This window comes from Barbus barbus, assembly GCF_936440315.1.
Source record: "Barbus barbus genome assembly, chromosome: 1".
Lineage (NCBI taxonomy): Eukaryota > Metazoa > Chordata > Actinopteri > Cypriniformes > Cyprinidae > Barbus > Barbus barbus.
Genome location: NC_136729.1, coordinates 40,040,498 through 40,061,965, shown reverse-complemented (window position 1 = coordinate 40,061,965; position 21,468 = coordinate 40,040,498). Strand labels below are relative to the sequence as shown.

The window sequence follows — 21,468 nt, the reverse complement described above, 5'->3', positions numbered from 1 at the left end:
AAACAGATCATAATTTCCTTGTTTTTGGGAGTTTGGTTTAAATCACAGCAGTCATTCTTGAGTATCGGAAACATGCTTTATCAAACTGAAACCAGCTTAGCAAGTGACAATCAGTAAAGCTACCTCTTTGTCATTCTCAGTTTTTGTCTTTACCAGCTGGGTCAATGACATGACATTTTATATATATATAGACACACTAAAATACACAAATTTTACACGAAAATTACATAAATTTCAATGCTTTCAGAGCATTACATGTTTTCAGTGCTTTAGTTTTTTTGTTTGTTCCAAGAGATTTACATATAATTTAAATAATTTATAAAATGTTCAAAATTTGCTTTACATTAAGCCCACTTTTTCTTATGTAAATGGATTTTTCCTAACAAAATAAACAAATGTATAATATGTTGTTCTTTACAATTCAGATTTTCGTTTTCTGGATAAAAAAAAAAGTACATCAAATATACAAATTTCTATCATACACTCCATTTTTCTGTTAATATAGAATTCAAAATCCTTCCAAAATAATCTTGAGTAAATACAATGGAAAAAAAAAAAAAGATGCAAAATGGTTTCTTTTTCCTGACCACAAAATTCACAGGTATATGAAATATTAAGCTTAAAACTTTCCAAAACATCCTTAGCAGAATAAATTCTATGAAGTATTTTGTAAGACACTTCCTTATTTTTTTTATTGATACAAAACTTATTTGGCAGTTTCCATGCTTTAACCCAAGAGATATTACCAAATAAAAAGACCAAAAAAATCTTGCTGCAAGTAAGGACACAGAACAAAGAGCATTCCTTATAATCTTATTGCTACACTGTTGTTTTAAAATATCAACATTTCAATGAAAATGTTTCCACAAGGATTAACCATGCTGATTTCTTTAGTTACAGTATTTAAAAAAAAAAAACACTCTTTGGAATTGCGTCAAAAACAAAATAGCAAATTCTCTTGGTTTAACTGGTAATTGGAATTTTTGAAGAAATCCAGTACCCATGGGATTTAACTAACTGTCCTTACTAAAAGAATACCTTCCTTGAATAGAATAAAGATTTGTTTTTAAATAATATGTCCTTGTTATTCCATATGAAATAGTTGTGGGGTGAAAAATTGTGCTTATACACCAGTTTCCATGCTAACAGGGCTTGTCTGTGAAAACCTACATTTCAACAAAAAGTCTATGCCTCCAAGAGTATTAAATATATAATTAGGAAATGCATTCCAAGGACTTTCTCTATTCTTCACAAACTCTATCAACCATTTAATTTTAAAAGCGTCATTGAGAGTATTATAATCTAATACCTCCAGTCCCCCTTGCTCTTTAGGATCACAAATTACCTCCTTTTTTAAATGTTTTTTTTCCTCCAAATGAAGTTATAAAGAATCTGATCTAGATCTTTAATAATCTTGGGAAGCACATCTAACGATAATGACGTATAGACCGATAGATATACCTTCCGCCTTTGACAATAATACCCTCCCAAATATTGAGATGTCCCTCATTAACCACAATTTAAATTTCTTCTTAGCTTTCTCAATAATTGGTTCAAGATTTAACTGACTCCTTTGTTTTTAATTTTTACAAATTATTACACCTAAATATGTTAATTTATGTTTAACTGGAATATTCTCTATTTCTGAAGAGGAGCAATCTTTGAGGGGAAATAATACAGATTTATCTAAATTAATTTTAAGGCCTGAAACACCAGTGAATTCCTCAATATCTAATTATTTTTGGTACTTCAAATTAGTTTTTTTAAAAAACACTGCAGTGTCATCAGCGACCTGGCTAAGTTTAAATTGTACACCTAAAGCTGTGATACCATTAAATTGATTTCTTTTTATACGCGATGCTAAAACCTGAGTGACTAACACAAATAAAAAAGGAGAGAGAGGGCATCCTTGCCTAATGCTACGATGAATATCAAATCTTTTTGAGGTACCATGAGCAAGTTTGACAGAACTATTACACTCACTATACAACTGCTTTCAAAAACATATCTCCAAAACCAAACAATTTAATAACTTTGAAAATCAAATCATGAATCACTGTATCAAATGCTTTAGTAGAAATCAATAAATAAAATAAAACTATCATCCTCAATAAACTGATTATAATCAATCATATCTAAGACTAGTCTAATATTATTCCTGATATGACGGCCTTGCATATATTTTTTGTTATTGCTTAATAGTGTTGAACTTTATTCTCCTGCATCATATTATTCATGCAAATAGTTTGAGCTGCGCCCTCTACTGTACAGACATGAATTTACATTTCCTTCAGCCTGAGGCTTATTCATTTCACTTTTGTTGTGAAAAGGTATTTTACATTTGTAAAATGAGAACTTTTTTGTATTAAAAACAAACAAGCAAGACCTGCCCAAATTTAAAAAGTAGCTCAAAAGGAACATAATGCGTAATTAGTTACTTTTTTATAACTTAAAAGTAACTTTCCCCAAAACTGCAAATTAGTAACTAAAGTGTACATTTTAGAATCCTAAAAGGTACAAAAGTGCACCTTTTTAAAAAGTTTTGTACCTTTTTTTATGAGAGTGCATATACAATGACTTGTATGTTTTTTTTTGTTTTTTTTTTTTGTTTTTTTAATAAACCTGTAAACCTTCTTTTAAACCTGCTGTGACTGGTTAAGGAACTTGTTAAGGTGATAGTTATACATAACCCAAGCTGCTACCGTCTAGACCAGGGACCAGCGTCGGTCCTGGAGTGCCGTTGTCCTGTAGCGTTTAGCTCCAACCCTAATCAAACACACCTGAACAAGCTAATCAAGGCCTTCAGAATTACTAGGGCTATAGGCAGGTGAGGTTTTTTTCAGGGTTGGAGCTAAACTCTGCAGGACATCGGCACGCCAGGACCTACGTTGCCTACCCCTAGTCTAGACCAAACTGCAACCCTTTTGTATTTATAGGCATATATGTTCATACTTCACCTGATGTTACATTGGTTTGTTCTTCCAGGAATTACCATGTGTTTTACTACCTGCTGGCAGGAGCGAGTGAAGAGGAGAGGACATTGTTCCACCTCAAAAAGCCTGAAGAATACCATTACCTCAATCAGGTACGGCCTGATACTGCTGCATGCTCCGTACTCACCATCAGTGACCCTATTTACTACTGGTATTAACATTCGTCTCAGATGATTCGATCACAAGTGGTCAGCCGAGACACATTACCATTCACATGCGTCTCCTGTGACCACTTGCGATCGAATTTCATTGAGGTGAGTGTCTCTGATTTCATGACCACTTACATCACTTATTATGTCAGTGTGTCACTGCATGTTGATGTCAGGCTTACGGAAGATGTTCCGTGAAGTCTTGTGCACATTTTTGTGTGGGCGTTTCCAAATTTTCCAATTGCTTGAATGTCTTTTCTTCGAGCCTAGGTGGAGTTATCGGCAACAGTAGACAGTTATTTTGTTGTCCTTTGTCCTGGGTGCATCAAGACATTTGTAAATAACATATACAAAAGACACGTGGGATTCCCAATATCTTTTAAAGGTGGTTTGAGAGATCCACTGTTTACACATGGAGCTGTTCACATATGAATGAATATCCTGGGATGTTTTTTTTAAAGAAAAAAAAAAAAAAAAAAAAAAAAATGTATACTTTTTTTTTTTTTTCTCCATGGAACAAAAAATGTTCATGCTGCTCTTTTCCATACAATTAAAGTGTGTGGTAACCTGGGGTCTATATCTTTAAAAAGGCACTATAATAGAATTGTACAATATTCAGTTATTCAATAAATAGTATTAGTCAATAACAGCTTGGCCATTCTGCTGTAACTATTGTATTGCTTCTTTAGTGTGAGTAAATGATGATTTTAGGGATCAGTTATAGATTTTGTTTAGCGATACCACTATAGATTTTTATATATTTTTAAAAATAAATAATTAAATATATGTTAAATAAATAAATAATGCTATCAGTTGTTTATTTTTGGGGTTTTATTTTTTGGTTAATGGAAAATGTGAGCGTAGGGAGGTTGAGAGAGAGTTTTAACCATCTTTAGAGCATGGCGCTAGCAACGCCAAGATCATGGGTTCGATTCCCAAGGAAAGCAAGAGCTGATAAAATGTAAAAACTGTAACTTGAATGCAATGTCAGTCGCTTTGGATAAAAGCGTCTGCTAAATGCATAAATGTAAATGTAAATAACTGTTGATCAGCACTTCCTGCAGACTGAGATGTCTTTTGCTCCATCTTTTTTTACGAAATCAGTGACCTGACTTTTTTCAGGTGCAGCTAGAGTTATCCCGCTTTAGTATGTAATGTCCTCTGACATGATTTTGTGTGACGGTAATAGCTACACACTGCGTTGTCGTCGTCGTCTTTTTTCTGTTTTATGACTGGTGTCAACCCTTGTTAAGGTGTGGGACTGCTGCCTAATGTGATAGATTTTCAACCTAATAGTTAGTGGAGCTGGATTTTTTTTATGGTATGTGTAGTGTTAATAAGATATCGATGGTTAATTTTTTTCATTATAAGTACCTGTATATTGTGACGGCTCTAGTCAGGACCATGGCGCACTGCCTCCGCTGTTAAAAACCAAAACAAGCTGTGTTGACAAAATTGGATGGCAGCAGTTTTTTTTGGTGGAGTCAGTTTTTGTCATGAGTGCGTGTCAGGCAGCTGCTCTCTGAGGCCGTAACAGACCCATTGACGGATTCACTCTCACTGGGTAAACAGGAAGGAGGGGAAAATGGAGGAAACAGATTCCACAGTTCATTCCTTTCAGCTGGCCCAGTGGTCTCGCACACAGAGATGCTTTAAAACCTAATCCCCCCACAGAAAGCAGCCCTGTGCTCCTAACATGCCCCTCATTTCCATAACACACACCTGCCTCATGCTTTTGTTTCTGTGTGAAAAGCTGTTGCATGTAGCCATCCAATCTTTTGTTTGTGTGTGTAACCGTTTTGTCTTATGAAATGTTAAATGCTCAGGAATATTAACCCTGCATGTGTTAATAACAGTTTTTGTCTAATATGTCTGTTTGTGTGTATCTTCCATTGCAAACAAAATTAGAAGAGCTTTCTCAAAACCGCTCAAATCTTCAGTCTGATTGGCTAGCTTTCACATCACACACTAAAAATAGCAAAACCACTAGTAGTCCATCTGGCGCTGGCTGCACACACAAACTCCTCTGTGCAGTTACATATTCAGCAGGAAAAACAGAAATATCAAGTTAGGGACTACATTCAAAAGTCCAAGACTCCAGTGAGCTGAGAAACTTAAGGAAGAAACTTTAGAGGTGTGAATTCTTGTCATTTTTACCATTATAGCTGCTCTTTCTTAACTTCCGTCTCTAATGTTTTAAAGCCTCAAAAATGTGGAGAATTCACATTAAAAAAATATATGCCAAGTTTTGGCTGTGGCATGCAGATTTAATCTAGCCAGTTGTTTTGCTAACGGTCAAACCATTTTAGGCAAGAGCAAATACTAAATGTTATTAGATTTTCATTAAGGTTTCCATTCGTTATTAATGCATTAGATACAACAAACAATCACCAAGCTTTACAGCATTTATTAATTTAATTCATTAATTATATAGAATACATATAAAATTACCCACGATTAATAATCATTGTTTTTCTTGTTAGCTATTGGAATATAAATGTTTACATACTGTATACAGCCTTAATGAAAAGTTTTACCAGATTCTTAATAAATTAAATAATTTCTTAATTTTACTTTATAAAGGTAAACATTAATTTCTCCTGGGTATAAAAATTCACATATAACCCATTTCAGGAGCTGTCATCTCAGTGTGTGCCATCTTTTGTCGTAATGTGATTTTGTGCTTTTGCTTTGTCGGAATGGAATACTAGCATACTTGGGTCATACTGTTCAAATGCTATTTGAATTTACTGAATGTATTTTTATTTGCCTTTTTCTTTAGACATTTTTTTTTTTTTTTTATCCAGTTTTGCAGAAATGTCCAGTCACATAATAAATTAAGACATTGAAATTGCAGTTAAAATTGATTGATCGAACTGGAAATTGGAGATTGTCTATTGATAAATGCAGGCGGCCATTCCTTGTGTCATTTTGTGCACATTATACTATACATACTAAAGAAAATAGTATGAGTAGTGTGATAGCATCCCATTCCGAGTATAGCCTTTGCGTTTCTAACCCAGAGCATGTGGCTATATTCTATAATGCTTTTGTTCTCCCATTTAAAAACTGCATGTGTTTAACAGGCATTGTGTGGAATGTCGCTCTAATCCAATCTACCTTACTTCCAGATGACAAAGAAACCTCTCAGGCTGCACTGGGAAAATTACTATGAGAACGAACCGGTCAGTATTGAAATAATGTGTCGTTGCTGTACAGAGAAGAGTCACTGGCTCCACAAATCACTTTCCATAGCTTTTCCTTCGCACAATACACCACTCCCATCCTTTCTGTGTGTGTGTGTGTGTGTGTGTGTGTTTGTGTGTGTGTGGCTCGGGATGTAATTCGTGTGCTCACTGCATCTCACTGGCTTTCTCTCAGGCTGTGCATATTGTTTGGTCATTGTGTTTTAGAGGTGTTCCCTGATCTGGCGTCATGCAATTCTTTTGCCTCTATAAATAGATTGAACTCTGGGCATCTCGGTCAGATCTCTGTTGGCAAGTAAACACAATAGTTGGTTGGATGAGACTGATAAGCAACAGTACAAACAAGCTTTATTTGCTTTGGGAGGGTGCTACAAATGTAAACTTGAGATCTTAGACTCTAATGACATGGAGAACTAATCTCAGACTTTACTACCTGAGAATAAATGGGTTAAACAGTACTAAATAATACTGTTGTCACAATATCAAAAATGTAGTAGTTGCGTGGTTAGTACAAATACCAGTAAATTTAATCTGAATTTTTTTAATGTTAAATCAAATGAGTTAATTATTAATGCTAATAATACTTATAAGTAAACAATACATTATAAAGCATTTGAAGTAACTTTCAAATTATTTTCACATAATAAATATTGGTCGAGTGAAAAGTTAGTAATGCAATAATGAACAAAGAAGCACAATACACTGATAAAGTGGCAGGTATATTCGTTGCATCTACTCTATGAAACTTAATGAACAGAACATATAATTACTGTAGATCTCCTGCATCTCCAATAAGCACTATTTGCTCTGTTTACAACTAATTTAACCCTATATTCATAGTGATCCCACCTCAAATGGGCAGTTTAGACAGCTTTACAAATCAAAGATAAAATATTTTTATAGTGAAGATTGTATGTCAGTGCTCTAACAAAAATATAAGTAAATATAACAAATAATATAAGCCCCATAAACTTCCATTAAATGGTCAAGAGGATTAATGTGGATTTTCCTTTTGTTTTGACAAACTTGAAGGATGAAATAAAACTTTTGTCTATAGTAATTTTTTACAAAATGGGAATAACCCCTTTAAATTCACATTTTAATAGTGAATTTCCTGCTCCCTGTTTGATGGTGTAACTAGACTACTGATGGAGATCTGATTGTTTAGTGCTGTAAACATATTTTTCATGCATTTGGAATCAAGCAAAGCCACATGCTTAAGATTAAGCTTGATTTCAAGAGGTCCAAGTTAAACTTGAACACTACACGAAAACAGCTCACACAAACCAATGACCAAATCAACATGGGTATGTTGGCATGATTGTTGTTTTTGATATGGTTGTTGTATTTCCTGATTGTTGGTTCAGTGTCTTCATGCTCTCTGTCAGGGGTCTCAAACTGTCGGCCCTGGATAATGGCCCCTAAATGTCCAACAACACTAGATTGCTTGTTATAATAAACATTTACACAGTTGAAGTGCACCTTAAGTTTTGCCTGACTTTTTGAGGTGCTGCACTCAAAACTGCTTTTCTGAAGGAAACACAATTGTTTTAATTAGAAATATCATATGAATTGATCATGTGTTTTAGCCCTTGGAATCATGAGGCCACTAAACCTGAAAAGCATAAACAATATATTAATAATTCTGAAAACACTTTTTGTAATGACTACTCAGTATTTTACTCGTCTGCCATGAAAATGAATGACTTTTCTCCAATAATTATTTTATATGCAGTTGATTGTAATTAACTAAATTCATCAATTGGCATACCATGTAATTAATTAGACCAAACATGTTCATTTTAATTGAATGACAGGCCTAGTACAGTATATAGTTAAAATTCATGATTCTAAAAAAAAAAACACTTGCAGACATTTCAACTTAAACTTATACAGTTAAACGTATCTGTTTATGTATATTCCGTGTAATTTGAGTTTGAGAGTTTGAGACCCCTGCTGTTTATGCCTGGTTTTGGACTTCCTGTGCCGTGTTTCAATTCACAGTGTACGTTATCATGAATGAGTCTTTAAATAAACAGCAATCAGAAGGTAAGTGTTCATAATGTGTTAAAGTGCACAAGACACATGGAGCTTCTGTACAGAACTATTGCGTCGTATCCATGTCATTTTGCTTCATACCCAAAGTATAATATGTCTGTCTGTTTGCTCAGGTCTGTTTTGCTTGAAGTTTTACAACATTGAATTTTATTAGATTTTTTTACATTTCCTACCCTGAAAATGTGAATGAGAAAAAACAAATCAGCAGGACTGGGTTCAAACCATAAAGCTTATAGAGTTTCAGCAGTGTTTTCCTTTCCACTGCTCTGATATGCTATAATTTTGGCATCAGTAACGAAGCGAGGCGATGAAGGAGACACTGACTCATTAAGGGGAGGACGTGTGTGTAAATTTGACTGTGTTGTTGTGAGTAGGAAGCAGTTGCTCTGCCAGCTGGAGCCAACCTCTGTGGATGGCAGAAGTCTTGCTTCCACATCTCCTTCACAAGACGTTGCACCACTATAGTGAAAGAGCAGTTAGAAGTGCTGACAGCCCTTGAAATGATTAACTAGACAAGCAGTGATATAAAAATGATCGCTGATATTGTAAATCAATGTTGTATAAATCAGTATTTGTTTTAAAAAGCAGCATTCACACTAAGGGCCCTATCATACACCCGGCGCAATGCGACGCCTGGCGCGGCGCAAGTGTTTTTTTTGCTAGTTTCAGCCCGACGCAGTTATCATTTTTACATCAAGCGGCACGTTGTTTAAATAGCAAATTCACTTGCGCCCATCTGTTCGCTCATGGGCGTGCTGATCTGAAAACGAGGTGTGTTTAGGTGCATTGTTGGAGCGTTGCTATTTTGAGGCAACTGAAAACGATTGCGCCATTGCCCAACTAAAACCTGGTCTAAAGTCATTGGCACAGTATTTTTTTAAATTTATTTATTTAGAGGGTGCATTAGTAGACATGTGTCTATGGGCGGATGCACAACGCATGTACACTCTGCTTATTGCACAAGGATGCGCAGCAGCACACAAACATGCCAAATATTAAAAATGAAAGGATTACAATATAAAAGATTATTATTGTGTACGCTTTAACCTCGCGCATGAGCAGATCCGTTTCCTCTCTGGAGAAGCGTTCAGTCTTTGCTCCTGCAAATTACGCCATTTAAATAGCGAATCCGCCATGGTGAAAGCGCAACTAGATTTTAAAGGGAATGGGAGATGAGATGATTGGTTTATTGCATGTTATGCCCAAAAGACACCCATGACTCAATAAGAGAATTGGGTACAAGTTGTACAACTCTTTTGGATATGCCCTAAGTGCACCTGCGCCATGCGCTTCAGACCATGCGCTTACATTGTTAAAATAGGGCCCTAAAGCTCCAATCCATAGTTTTACAAGAAAAAGATACTTGGTAAATAAAATCCATTTTATTTTATAATTTTAGTGCTCTTGAACAAAACAAAACACAAAACCCAACACCACACACACACAAAAAACACTGCGTAAAAATATCCATCATTATTAATATGGGCCTACTCGGACCAGTAGCTTTTTTTTTTTTTCTTTTTTTTTAATATATATAAATCTGTTGGCTGATACAATATACTTTTTTATACATCTCCTTCTCAAAACTTTGCACGACTATAGTGAAAGAGCCATAAGAAGTGCTGACAGCGCTTGTAATGACAGCTAGCAATATAAAATATAGCTGCGAGCAGCGATGACGGGCCCAAGCCGTCAGCATACGCCACCCCGGTGGCATCGATAAAACGGTGCCCAGCGAGCACAAGCATTACAGTAACCCTCTGGCAGTTTGGTTTTAAGGGATACGGCAATTAAAGGGTTAATCCAAACCATCAACTCTGTGAAACACACACACACACAGAACAACATATAAAACTTTAAATTCTGTGAAAATATATTTTTCATTGGTAGTTCATGTTAGTTAATGCATTTACTAATGCTAACAAATGAGAAATTATTATAGTTACCAAAGGTTTTAATGATTTATTTTTCCATTAACTAACATGAATATTTTTTTCTAACACAAATGAATAAAGTAAAAAATATATTGTTAATATTTAATGTTATTTGTGAATTAACCAATGTTAAAAAACAACATTATTTAACTGTTGTTAATTTACATCATTAATAAATATATACCATTTAATGTTGATCAAAATCAATTCCAAAATGTGTTAATATATTATTACATTTTAAAGTTTTATCTTTTGAACATGACTATTTTTCTAATATTAAAAATATTTTGTTCATTGTTAGTTCGTTGTAAGTTCATACTATCAATGAAGAATTAACATGCTGTAAAATATATATTTTTCATTGTTAGTTCATGTTAATTAATGCATTCCCTACTGTTAACAAATGAGACTTAATTATAAAGTGTTATCAAAACCTTTAATGCTTTATAAGCATTTTTTAAGGATTTTATTGAGAAGTTTAAACAGACCCTCTCTCTCTCTCTCTCTCCCTCCACACTCACTGAACTCACACAGTCAGTCACTCACCCAGTCACCCACCGCACACATTAGAAGCAGTGACAGGAGAACTCTGATAAGTTTTAAATTTTCTCCTCTCCATAGTGTATTGTAAATTCATGAAATTAATCACATATCCTCAGACTGTATTGTTCTGTGTATGTAATTTTTTATGAAGTGTTTGGAAGCTGCTCTTAAAAGATAAAAAAAAAAAAGTTCTCTTTTTTCTGTAACTTTAATAAATTGCCATTAAATCATCGTTCAAGATATCCTAAATCCGTCCACAATTTAGCATCTTCAGTATTTTGGCATCATGAGAAAAAATGTTTGGTGTGATTTCTGTGTTTCTGCTTGAAGGAGTATGAATTTGTTTACAGCCTGTTTAAAAAAAACCCACATTAAAATAAATATAGCCGACTTCCTGTTGGTCGTAGCTAATGACTGTAAATTAGAAAGTTGTCCGGATTAATAAGAACAATTTATGTACCGAGTTTGGTGTCTGTAGCTATCATTATATATATATATATATATAAACATTAATAATTATATACCATTTAATGTTGTTCAATATTAATTCCAAAATGTGTTAATATATTATTAAATTTTAAAGTTTATCTTTTGAACATGACTATTTTTCTAACATTAAAAAGATTAATAAATGCTTTAAAAAAAAATTGTTCTTTGTTAGTTCATACTATCCTGGAAGAATTAACATGATGTAAAAATATATTTTTCATTGTTAGTTCACGTTAATTAATGCATTTCCTAATGTTAAGAAATGAGACCTTATTATAAAGTGTTATCAAAACCTTTAATGCTTTATAAGCATTTTTTAAGGATTTTATTGAGAAGTTTAAACAGACCCTCTCTCTCTCTCTCTTTCTCTCCCCCTCCCCCTCCACACTCACTAAACTCACACAGTCAGTCACCCACCCAGTCACCCACCGCACACATTAGAAGCACAGAGACAGGAGAACTCTGATAAGTTTGAAAATTTTCTTTTCGCCATAGTGTATTGTAAATTCATGAAATAATCACATATCCTCAGACTGTCTTGTTCTGTGTATGTAATTTTTTATGAAGTGTTTGGAAGCTGCTCTTAAAAGATAAAAAAAAAAAGTGTTCTTTTTTACTGTAACTTTAATAAATTGCCATTAAATCATCGTTCAAGATATCCTAAATCCGTCCGCAATTTAGCATCATCAGTATTTTGGCATCATGACAAAAAATGTTTGGTGTGATTTCCGTGTTTCTGATTGGAGGAGTATGAATTTGTTTACAGCCCGTTTAAAAAAAAAAAACACACATTAAAATAAATATAGCCGACTTCCTGTTGGTCGTAGCTAATGACTGTAAATTAGAAAGTTGTCCGGATTAATAAGAACAATTTATATACCGAGTTTGGTGTCTGTAGCTATCATATATATATATATATATATATACAAATTAATAATTATATACCATTTAATGTTGATCAATATTAATTCCAAAATGTGTTAATATATTATTAAATTTTAAAGTTTATCTTTTGAACATGACTATTTTTCTAACATTAAAAAGATTAATAAATGCTTTAAAAAAAATTGCTCTTTGTTAGTTCATACTATCATGGAAGAATTAACATGATGTAAAAATATATTTTTCATTGTTAGTTCACGTTAATTAATGCATTTCCTAATGTTAAGAAATGAGACCTTATTATAAAGTGTTATCAAAATCTTTAATGATTTATAAGCATTTTTTTAAGATTTTAAAAAACAGACCCTCTCTCTCTTTCTCTCTCTCACCCACTGCCTCAATCCACACTCAATCCACACAGTCACTCACACAGTCACTCACAGCCCACCCCCACCCCTCACTCAGCAGCAGTGACAGGGAGCTCTCACTCAGAGGCAGGCTGGCAGGGAGCTCTCACTCAAAAGCAGCTCTGATAGTTTTTAAATTTTCTCCTCCGCATAGTGTATTGTAAATTCATGAAATTAATCCCATAACCTCAGACTGTATTGTTCTGTGTATGTAATTTTTTATGAAGTGTTTGGAAGCTGCTCTTAAAAGATAAAAAAAAAATGTTTTTTCTTGTTTACTGTAACTTTAATAAATTTCCATTAAATCATCGTTCAAGATATCCTAAATCCGTCCGCAATTTAGCATCATCAGTATTTTGGCATCATGAGAAAAAATGTTTGGTGTGATTTCCGTGTTTCTGTTTGGAGGAGTATGAATTTGTTTACAGCCCGTTTAAAAAAAAAACCCACATTAAAATAAATATAGCCGACTTCCTGTTGGTCGTAGCTAATGACTGTAAATTAGAAAGTTGTCCGGATTAATAAGAACAATTTATGTACCGAGTTTGGTGTCTGTAGCTATCATTATATATATATAAACATTAATAATTATATACCATTTAATGTTGATCAATATTAATTCCAAAATGTGTTAATATATTATTACATTTGAAAGTTTATCTTTTGAACATGACTATTTTTCTAACATTAAAAAGATTAATAAATGCTTTAAAAAAATTGTTCTTTGTTAGTTCATACTATCATGGAAGAATTAACATGCTGTAAAAATATATTTTTCATTGTTAGTTCACGTTAATTAATGCATTTCCTAATGTTAAGAATTGAGACCTTATTTAATGATTTATAAGCATTTTTTAAAGATTTTAAAAAACAGACCCTTTCTCTCTCTCACCCAGCTCCTCAATCCACACAGTCACTCACACAGTCACTCACACCCCACCCCACCCCACCCCTCACTCAGCTGCAGGCTGACAGGGATCTCTCACTCAGAAGCAGTCTAAGAGCTCTCTGATAGTTTTTAAATTTTCTCCTAAGCATAGTGTATTGTAAATTCATGAAATTAATCACATATCCTCAGACTGTATTGTTCTGTGTATGTAATTTTTTATGAAGTGTTTGGAAGCTGCTCTTAAAAGATATAAAAAAAAAAAAAATTATCTTTTTTACTGTAACTTTAATAAATTGCCATTAAATCATCGTTCAAGATATCCTAAATCCGTCCGCAATTTAGCATCTTCAGTATTTTGGCATCATGATAAAAAATGTTTGGTGTGATTTCCGTGTTTCTGCTTGGAGGAGTATTAATTTGTTTACAGCCCGTTTTTAAAAAAAACCCACATTAAAATAAATATAGCCGACTTCCTGTTGGTCGTAGCTAATGACTGTAAATTAGAAAATTGTCCGGATTAATAAGAACAATTTATGTACCGAGTTTGGTGTCTGTAGCTAAAACTAACCCCCTCATTTTTGACAAAAGGTGGCGCTATAGAGTGTCTCTTCCACGCCCGTTTATGAGCTTTTTCCAGTGTCTAACTATCATTAATACTGATATGTGTGTTGAGTTTCATGACATTCTAAACATGTTATCTGCCTCAAAATCACCAGAAACGAATTTTCAACTTTGACACGTTGCCATGGCAACATAATTTTAGATATCAATATTCCCTTCACAGTTTTACATCGGCCGTGTTTTGACATTATTCTGGTGAAGTTTGAAGCAAATCGAGGTAAAAGAAGATGCTGAATTCAAAGCATTTTGAAAACGACACACTTCCTGCAGCCAGTTGGTGGCGCTATAACTTTCAGTCATAATAGTCACATCTATCCGATCGGCATCATACAACGAACAAATCACTGAAGTTTGATATACATCATACAATGTATGTGGACGTTATTAGGCATTTCCTGGGTCTCATTTTTCGCCATAACTTCATCGCCTCGCCACGGGCAAACCGTTCGACATATCAAAAATATCTTCGCAATTTAGCGTCCCCAATGTCTTGAGATCATGTTCACCTAGTTTGGTGGCAATCGTATGGAAATCCTCAGAGGAGTATATCAAATTCCAGAGCATGCGCTTTTTAAACAGCCCTGAATAGCCGACTTCCTGTTGGGCGGAGCCTATGACATGCTGCGCGGAAGTTGTTCGGCTCAATGAGTTCTATATGTGTACCGAGTTTCATATGAATACGTGCAAGTATGTGTGAGCTATACATCAAGCTTTCTGACAATTTTCCAGGGGGCGCCGTAGAGCCCCTGTGCCACGCCCGGGTCCCAGCCTCAGCGGCGTCCTAATGGCCGCAGGTTCCAACGTGCGTGCCAATTTTCGAGAGTTTTCGGGCACGTTAAGGCCCCCAAAAGTGCCCGGATGATTGAAATAAAAAAAAAAAAAAAAAAAAAAAAAAAAAAAAAAAAAAATAAAATATAGCTGCGAGCAGCGATGACGGGCCCAAGCCGTCAGCATACGCCATCCCGGTGGCATCGATAAAACGGTGCCCAGCGAGCACACACATTACAGTAACCCTCTGGCAGTTTGGTTTTAAGGGATACGGCAATTAAAGGGTTAATCCAAACCATCAACTCTGTGAAACACACACACACAGAACAACATATAAAACTTTAAATTCTGTGAAAATATATTTTTCATTGGTAGTTGATGTTAGTTAATGCATTTACTAATGCTAACAAATGAGAAATTATTATAGTTACCAAAGGTTTTAATGATTTATAAGCATTTTTTAATGATTTATTTTTCCATTAACTAACATGAATAATTTATTCTAACACAAATGAATAAAGTAAAACATATATTGTTAATATTTAATGTTATTTGTGAATTAACCAATGTTAAAAACAACATTATTTAACTGTTGTTAATTTACATCATTAATAAATATATACCATTTAATGTTTATCAAAATCAATTCCAAAATGTGTTAATATATTATTACATTTTAAAGTTTTATCTTTTGAACATGACTATTTTTCTAATATTAAAAATATTTTGTTCATTGTAAGTTCATACTATCAATGAAGAATTAACATGCTGTAAAAAATATATTTTTCATTGTTAGTTCATGTTAATTAATGCATTCCCTACTGTTAACAAAAGAGACTTAATTATAAAGTGTTATCAAAACCTTTAATGCTTTATAAGCATTTTTTAAGGATTTTATTGAGAAGTTTAAACAGACCCTCTCTCTCTCTCTCTCTCTCTCCCCCTCCACACTCACTGAACTCACACAGTCAGTCACCCACCCAGTCACCCACCGCACACATTAGAAGCACAGAGACAGGAGAACTCTGATAGTTTTAATTTTCTGCTCTCCATAGTGTATTGTAAATTCATGAAATTAATCACATATCTCAGACTGTCTTGTTCTGTGTATGTAATTTTTTATGAAGTGTTTGGAAGCTGCTCTTTAAAGATAAAAAAAAAAAGTGTTCTTTTTTACTGTAACTTTAATAAATTGCCATTAAATCACCGTTCAAGATATCCTAAATCAGTCCGCAATGTAGCATCTTCAGTATCTTGGAAGCATGTGAAAAAATGTTTGGTGTGAATTTTTGGTTTCTGCTTGAAGGAGTATGAATTTGTTTACAGCCCGTTTAAAAAAAAAAAAAACACATAAAAAAAAAAAATAGCCGATTTCCTGTTGGTCGTAGCTAATGACTGTAAATTAGAAAGTTGTCCGGATTAATAAGAACAATTTATGTACCGAGTTTGGTGTCTGTAGCTATCATTATATATATATATATATATATATATATATATATATATATATATATATATATATATATATATATATATATATATATATATATATATATAATCATTAATAATTATATACCATTTAATGTTGATCAATATTAATTCCAAAATGTGTTTATATATTATTACATTTTAAAGTTTATCTTTTGAACATGACTAATTTTCTAACATTAAAAAGATTAATAAATGCTTTAAAAAAATTGTTCTTTGTTAGTTCATACTATCATGGAAAAATTAACATGCTGTAAAAATATATTTTTCATTGTTAGTTCACGTTAATTAATGCATTTCCTAATGTTAAGAATTGAGACCTTATTATAAAGTGTTATCAAAATCTTTAATGATTTATAAGCATTTTTTAAAGATTTAAAAAAACAGACCCTCTCTCTCTCTTTCTCTCTCTCACCCACTGGCTCAATCCACACAGTCACTCACACAGTCACTCACACCCCACCCCACCCCTCACTCAGCTGCAGGCTGACAGGGATCTCTCACTCAGAAGCAGTCTAAGTCTAACTCTCTGATAGTTTTAAAATTTTCTCCTCTGCATAGTGTATTGTAAATTCATAAAATTAATCACATATCCTCAGACTGTATTGTTCTGTGTATGTAATTTTTTATGAAGTGTTTGGAAGCTGCTCTTAAAAGATAAAAAAAAAAAAGAAATGATCTTTTTTACTGTAACTTTAATAAATTGCCATTAAATCATCGTTCAAGATATCCTAAATCCGTCCGCAATTTAGCATCTTCAGTATTTTGGCATCATGATAAAAAATGTTTGGTGTGATTTCTGTGTTTCTGCTTGGAGGAGTATTAATTTGTTTACAGCCCGTTTTTAAAAAAAACCCACATTAAAATAAATATAGCCGACTTCCTGTTGGTCGTAGCTAATGACTGTAAATTAGAAAGTTGTCCGGATTAATTAGAACAATTTATGTACCGAGTTTGGGGTCTGTAGCTAAAACTAACCCCCTCATTTTTGACAAAAGGTGGCGCTATAGAGTGCCTCTTCCACGCCCGTATATGAGCTTTTTCCAGTGTCTAACTATCATTAATACTCATATGTGTGTTGAGTTTCATGACATTCTAAACATGTTATCTGCCTCAAAATCACCAGAAACGAATTTTCAACTTTGACACGTTGCCATGGCAACATAATTTTAGATATCAATCTTCCCTTCACAGTTTTACATCGGCCGTGTTTTGACATTATTCTGGTGAAGTTTGAAGCAAATCGAGTAAAAATAAGATGCTGAATTCAAAGCATTTTGAAAACGACACACTTCCTGCAGCCAGTTGGTGGCGCTATAACTTTCAGTCATAATAGTCACATCTATCCGATCGGCATCATACAAAGAACAAATCACTGAAGTTTGATCTACATCATACAATGTATGTGGACGTTATTAGGCATTTCCTGGGTCTCATTTTTCGCCATAACTTCATCGCCTCGCCACGGGCAAACCGTTCGACATATCAAAAATATCTTCGCAATTTAGCGTCCCCAATGTCTTGAGATCATGTTCACCGAGTTTGGTGGCAATCGTATGGAAATCCTCAGAGGAGTATATCAAATTCCAGAGCATGCGCTTTTTAAACAGCCCTGAATAGCCGACTTCCTGTTGGGCGGAGCCTATGACATGCTGCGCGGAAGTTGTTCAGCTCAATGAGTTCTATATGTGTACCGAGTTTCATATGAATACGTGCAAGTATGTGTGAGCTATACATCAAGTTTTCTGACAATTTTCCAGGGGGCGCCGTAGAGCCCCTGTGCCACGCCCGGGTCCCAGCCTCAGCGGCGTCCTAATGGCCGCAGGTTCCAATGTGCGTGCCAATTTTCGAGAGTTTTCGGGCACGTTAAGGCCCCCAAAAGTGCCCGGATGATTGAAATAAAAAAAAAAAAAAAAAAAAAAAAAAAAAAAAAAAATAATAATCCTTAGAAGAACAATAGGGCCCTGCGCCTTACTGGCTTGGGCCCTAATAAATATAGCTGCGAGCAGCGATGACGGGCCCAAGCCGTCAGCATACGCCACCCCGGTGGCATCGATAAAACGGTGCCCAGCGAGCACAAGCATCACAGTAACCCTCTGGCAGTTTGGTTTTAAGGGATACGGCAATTAAAGGGTTAATCCAAACCATCAACTCAGTGAAACACACACACACAGAACAACATATAAAACTTTAAATTCTGTGAAAATATATTTTTCATTGGTAGTTGATGTTAGTTAATGCATTTACTAATGCTAACAAATGAGAAATTATTATAGTTACCAAAGGTTTTAATGATTTATAAGCTTTTTTTAATGATTTATTTTTCCATTAACTAACATGAATAATTTTTTCTAACACAAATTAATAAAGTAAAAAATATATTGTTAATATTTAATGTTATTTGTGAATTAACCAATGTTAAAAAACAACATTATTTAACTGTTGTTAATTTACATCATTAATAAATATATACCATTTAATGTTTATCAAAATCAATTCCAAAATGTGTTAATATATTATTACATTTTAAAGTTTTATTTTTTGAACATGACTATTTTTCTAATATTAAAAATATTTTGTTCATTGTTAGTTCATTGTAAGTTCATACTATCAATGAAGAATTAACATGTTGTAAAAAATACATTTTTCATTGTTAGTTCATGTTAATTAATGCATTCCCTACTGTTAACAAATGAGACTTAATTATAAAGTGTTATCAAAACCTTTAATGCTTTATAAGCATTTTTTAAGGATTTTATTGAGAAGTTTAAACAGACCCTCTCTCTCTCTCTCTCTCCCTCCACACTCACTGAACTCACACAGTCAGTCACCCACCCAGTCACCTACCGCACACATTAGAAGCACAGAGACAGGAGAACTCTGATAAGTTTGAAAATGTTCTCCTCTGTATAGTGTATTGTAAATTCATGGAATTAATAACATATCCTCAGACTGTATTGTTCTGTGTATGTAATTTTTTATGAAGTGTTTTGAAGCTGCTCTTAAAAGATAAAAAAAAAGAAAAGTGTTATTTTTTACTGTGACTTTAATAAATTGCCATTAAATCACCGTTCAAGATATCCTAAATCCGTCCGCAATGTAGTATCTTCAGTATCTTGGAAGCATGTGAAAAAATGTTTGGTGTGAATTGTTGGTTTCTGCTTGGGAGGAGTATGAATTTGTTTACAGCCCGTTTAAAAAAAAAAAAAACACATAAAAAAAAAAAATAGCCGATTTCCTGTTGGTCGTAGCTAATGACTGTAAATTAGAAAGTTGTCCGGATTAATAAGAACAATTTATGTACCGAGTTTGGTGTCTGTAGCTATCATTATATATATATAATCATTAATAATTATATACCATTTAATGTTGATCAATATTAATTCCAAAATGTGTTTATATATTATTACATTTTAAAGTTTATCTTTTGAACATGACTAATTTTCTAACATTAAAAAGATTAATAAATGCTTTAAAAAAATTGTTCTTTGTTAGTTCATACTATCATGGAAGAATTAACATGCTGTAAAAATATATTTTTCATTGTTAGTTCACGTTAATTAATGCATTTCCTAATGTTAAGAATTGAGACCTTATTATAAAGTGTTATCAAAATCTTTAATGATTTATAAGCATTTTTTAAAGATTTAAAAAAACAGACCCTCTCTCTCTCTTTCTCTCTCTCACCCACTGCCTCAATCCACACAGTCACTCACACAGTCACTCACACCCCACCCCACCCCTCACTCAGCTGCAGGCTGACAGGGATCTCTCACTCAGAAGCAGTCTAAGTCTAACTCTCTGATAGTTTTCAAATTTTCTCCTCTGCATAGTGTATTGTAAATTCATAAAATTAATCACATATCCTCAGACTGTATTGTTCTGTGTATGTAATTTTTTATGAAGTGTTTGGAAGCTGCTCTTAAAAGATAAAAAAAAAAAAGAAATGATCTTTTTTACTGTAACTTTAATAAATTGCCATTAAATCATCGTTCAAGATATCCTAAATCCGTCCGCAATTTAGCATCTTCAGTATTTTGGCATCATGATAAAAAATGTTTGGTGTGATTTCCGTGTTTCTGCTTGGAGGAGTATTAATTTGTTTACAGCCCGTTTTTAAAAAAAACCCACATTAAAATAAATATAGCCGACTTCCTGTTGGTCGTAGCTAATGACTGTAAATTAGAAAGTTGTCCGGATTAATTAGAACAATTTATGTACCGAGTTTGGGGTCTGTAGCTAAAACTAACCCCCTCATTTTTGACAAAAGGTGGCGCTATAGAGTGCCTCTTCCACGCCCGTATATGAGCTTTTTCCAGTGTCTAACTATCATTAATACTCATATGTGTGTTGAGTTTCATGACATTCTAAACATGTTATCTGCCTCAAAATCACCAGAAACGAATTTTCAACTTTGACACGTTGCCATGGCAACATAATTTTAGATATCAATCTTCCCTTCACAGTTTTACATCGGCCGTGTTTTGACATTATTCTGGTGAAGTTTGAAGCAAATCGAGTAAAAATAAGATGCTGAATTCAAAGCATTTTGAAAACGACACACTTCCTGCAGCCAGTTGGTGGCGCTATAACTTTCAGTCATAATAGTCACATCTATCCGATCGGCATCATACAAAGAACAAATCACTGAAGTTTGATCTACATCATACAATGTATGTGGACGTTATTAGGCATTTCCTGGGTCTCATTTTTCGCCATAACTTCATCGCCTCGCCACGGGCAAACCGTTCGACATATCAAAAATATCTTCGCAATTTAGCATCCCCAATGTCCTGAGATCATGTTCACCGAGTTTGGTGGCAATCGTATGGAAATCCTCAGAGGAGTATATCAAATTCCAGAGCATGCGCTTTTTAAACAGCCCTGAATAGCCGACTTCCTGTTGGGCGGAGCCTATGACATGCTGCGCGGAAGTTGTTCGGCTCAATGAGTTCTATATGTGTACCGAGTTTCATATGAATACGTGCAAGTATGTGTGAGCTATACATCAAGCTTTCTGACAATTTTCCAGGGGGCGCCGTAG

At 34.0% G+C, this 21,468-nt stretch overlaps 1 protein-coding gene across 1 annotated transcript in view; it reads left to right on the top strand.

The window, feature by feature from the left end:
* Positions 1 to 21,468, top strand: part of LOC306860236 (unconventional myosin-IXAa-like) — a 149,852-nt gene that overhangs the window by 78,621 nt on the left and 49,763 nt on the right. The window contains exons 5-6 of the mRNA XM_079401829.1: positions 2,986 to 3,085; positions 6,274 to 6,327. Of these exons, the coding sequence (XP_079257955.1) occupies positions 2,986 to 3,085; positions 6,274 to 6,327 (154 nt within the window). The remainder of the gene's footprint in view (positions 1 to 2,985; positions 3,086 to 6,273; positions 6,328 to 21,468) is intronic.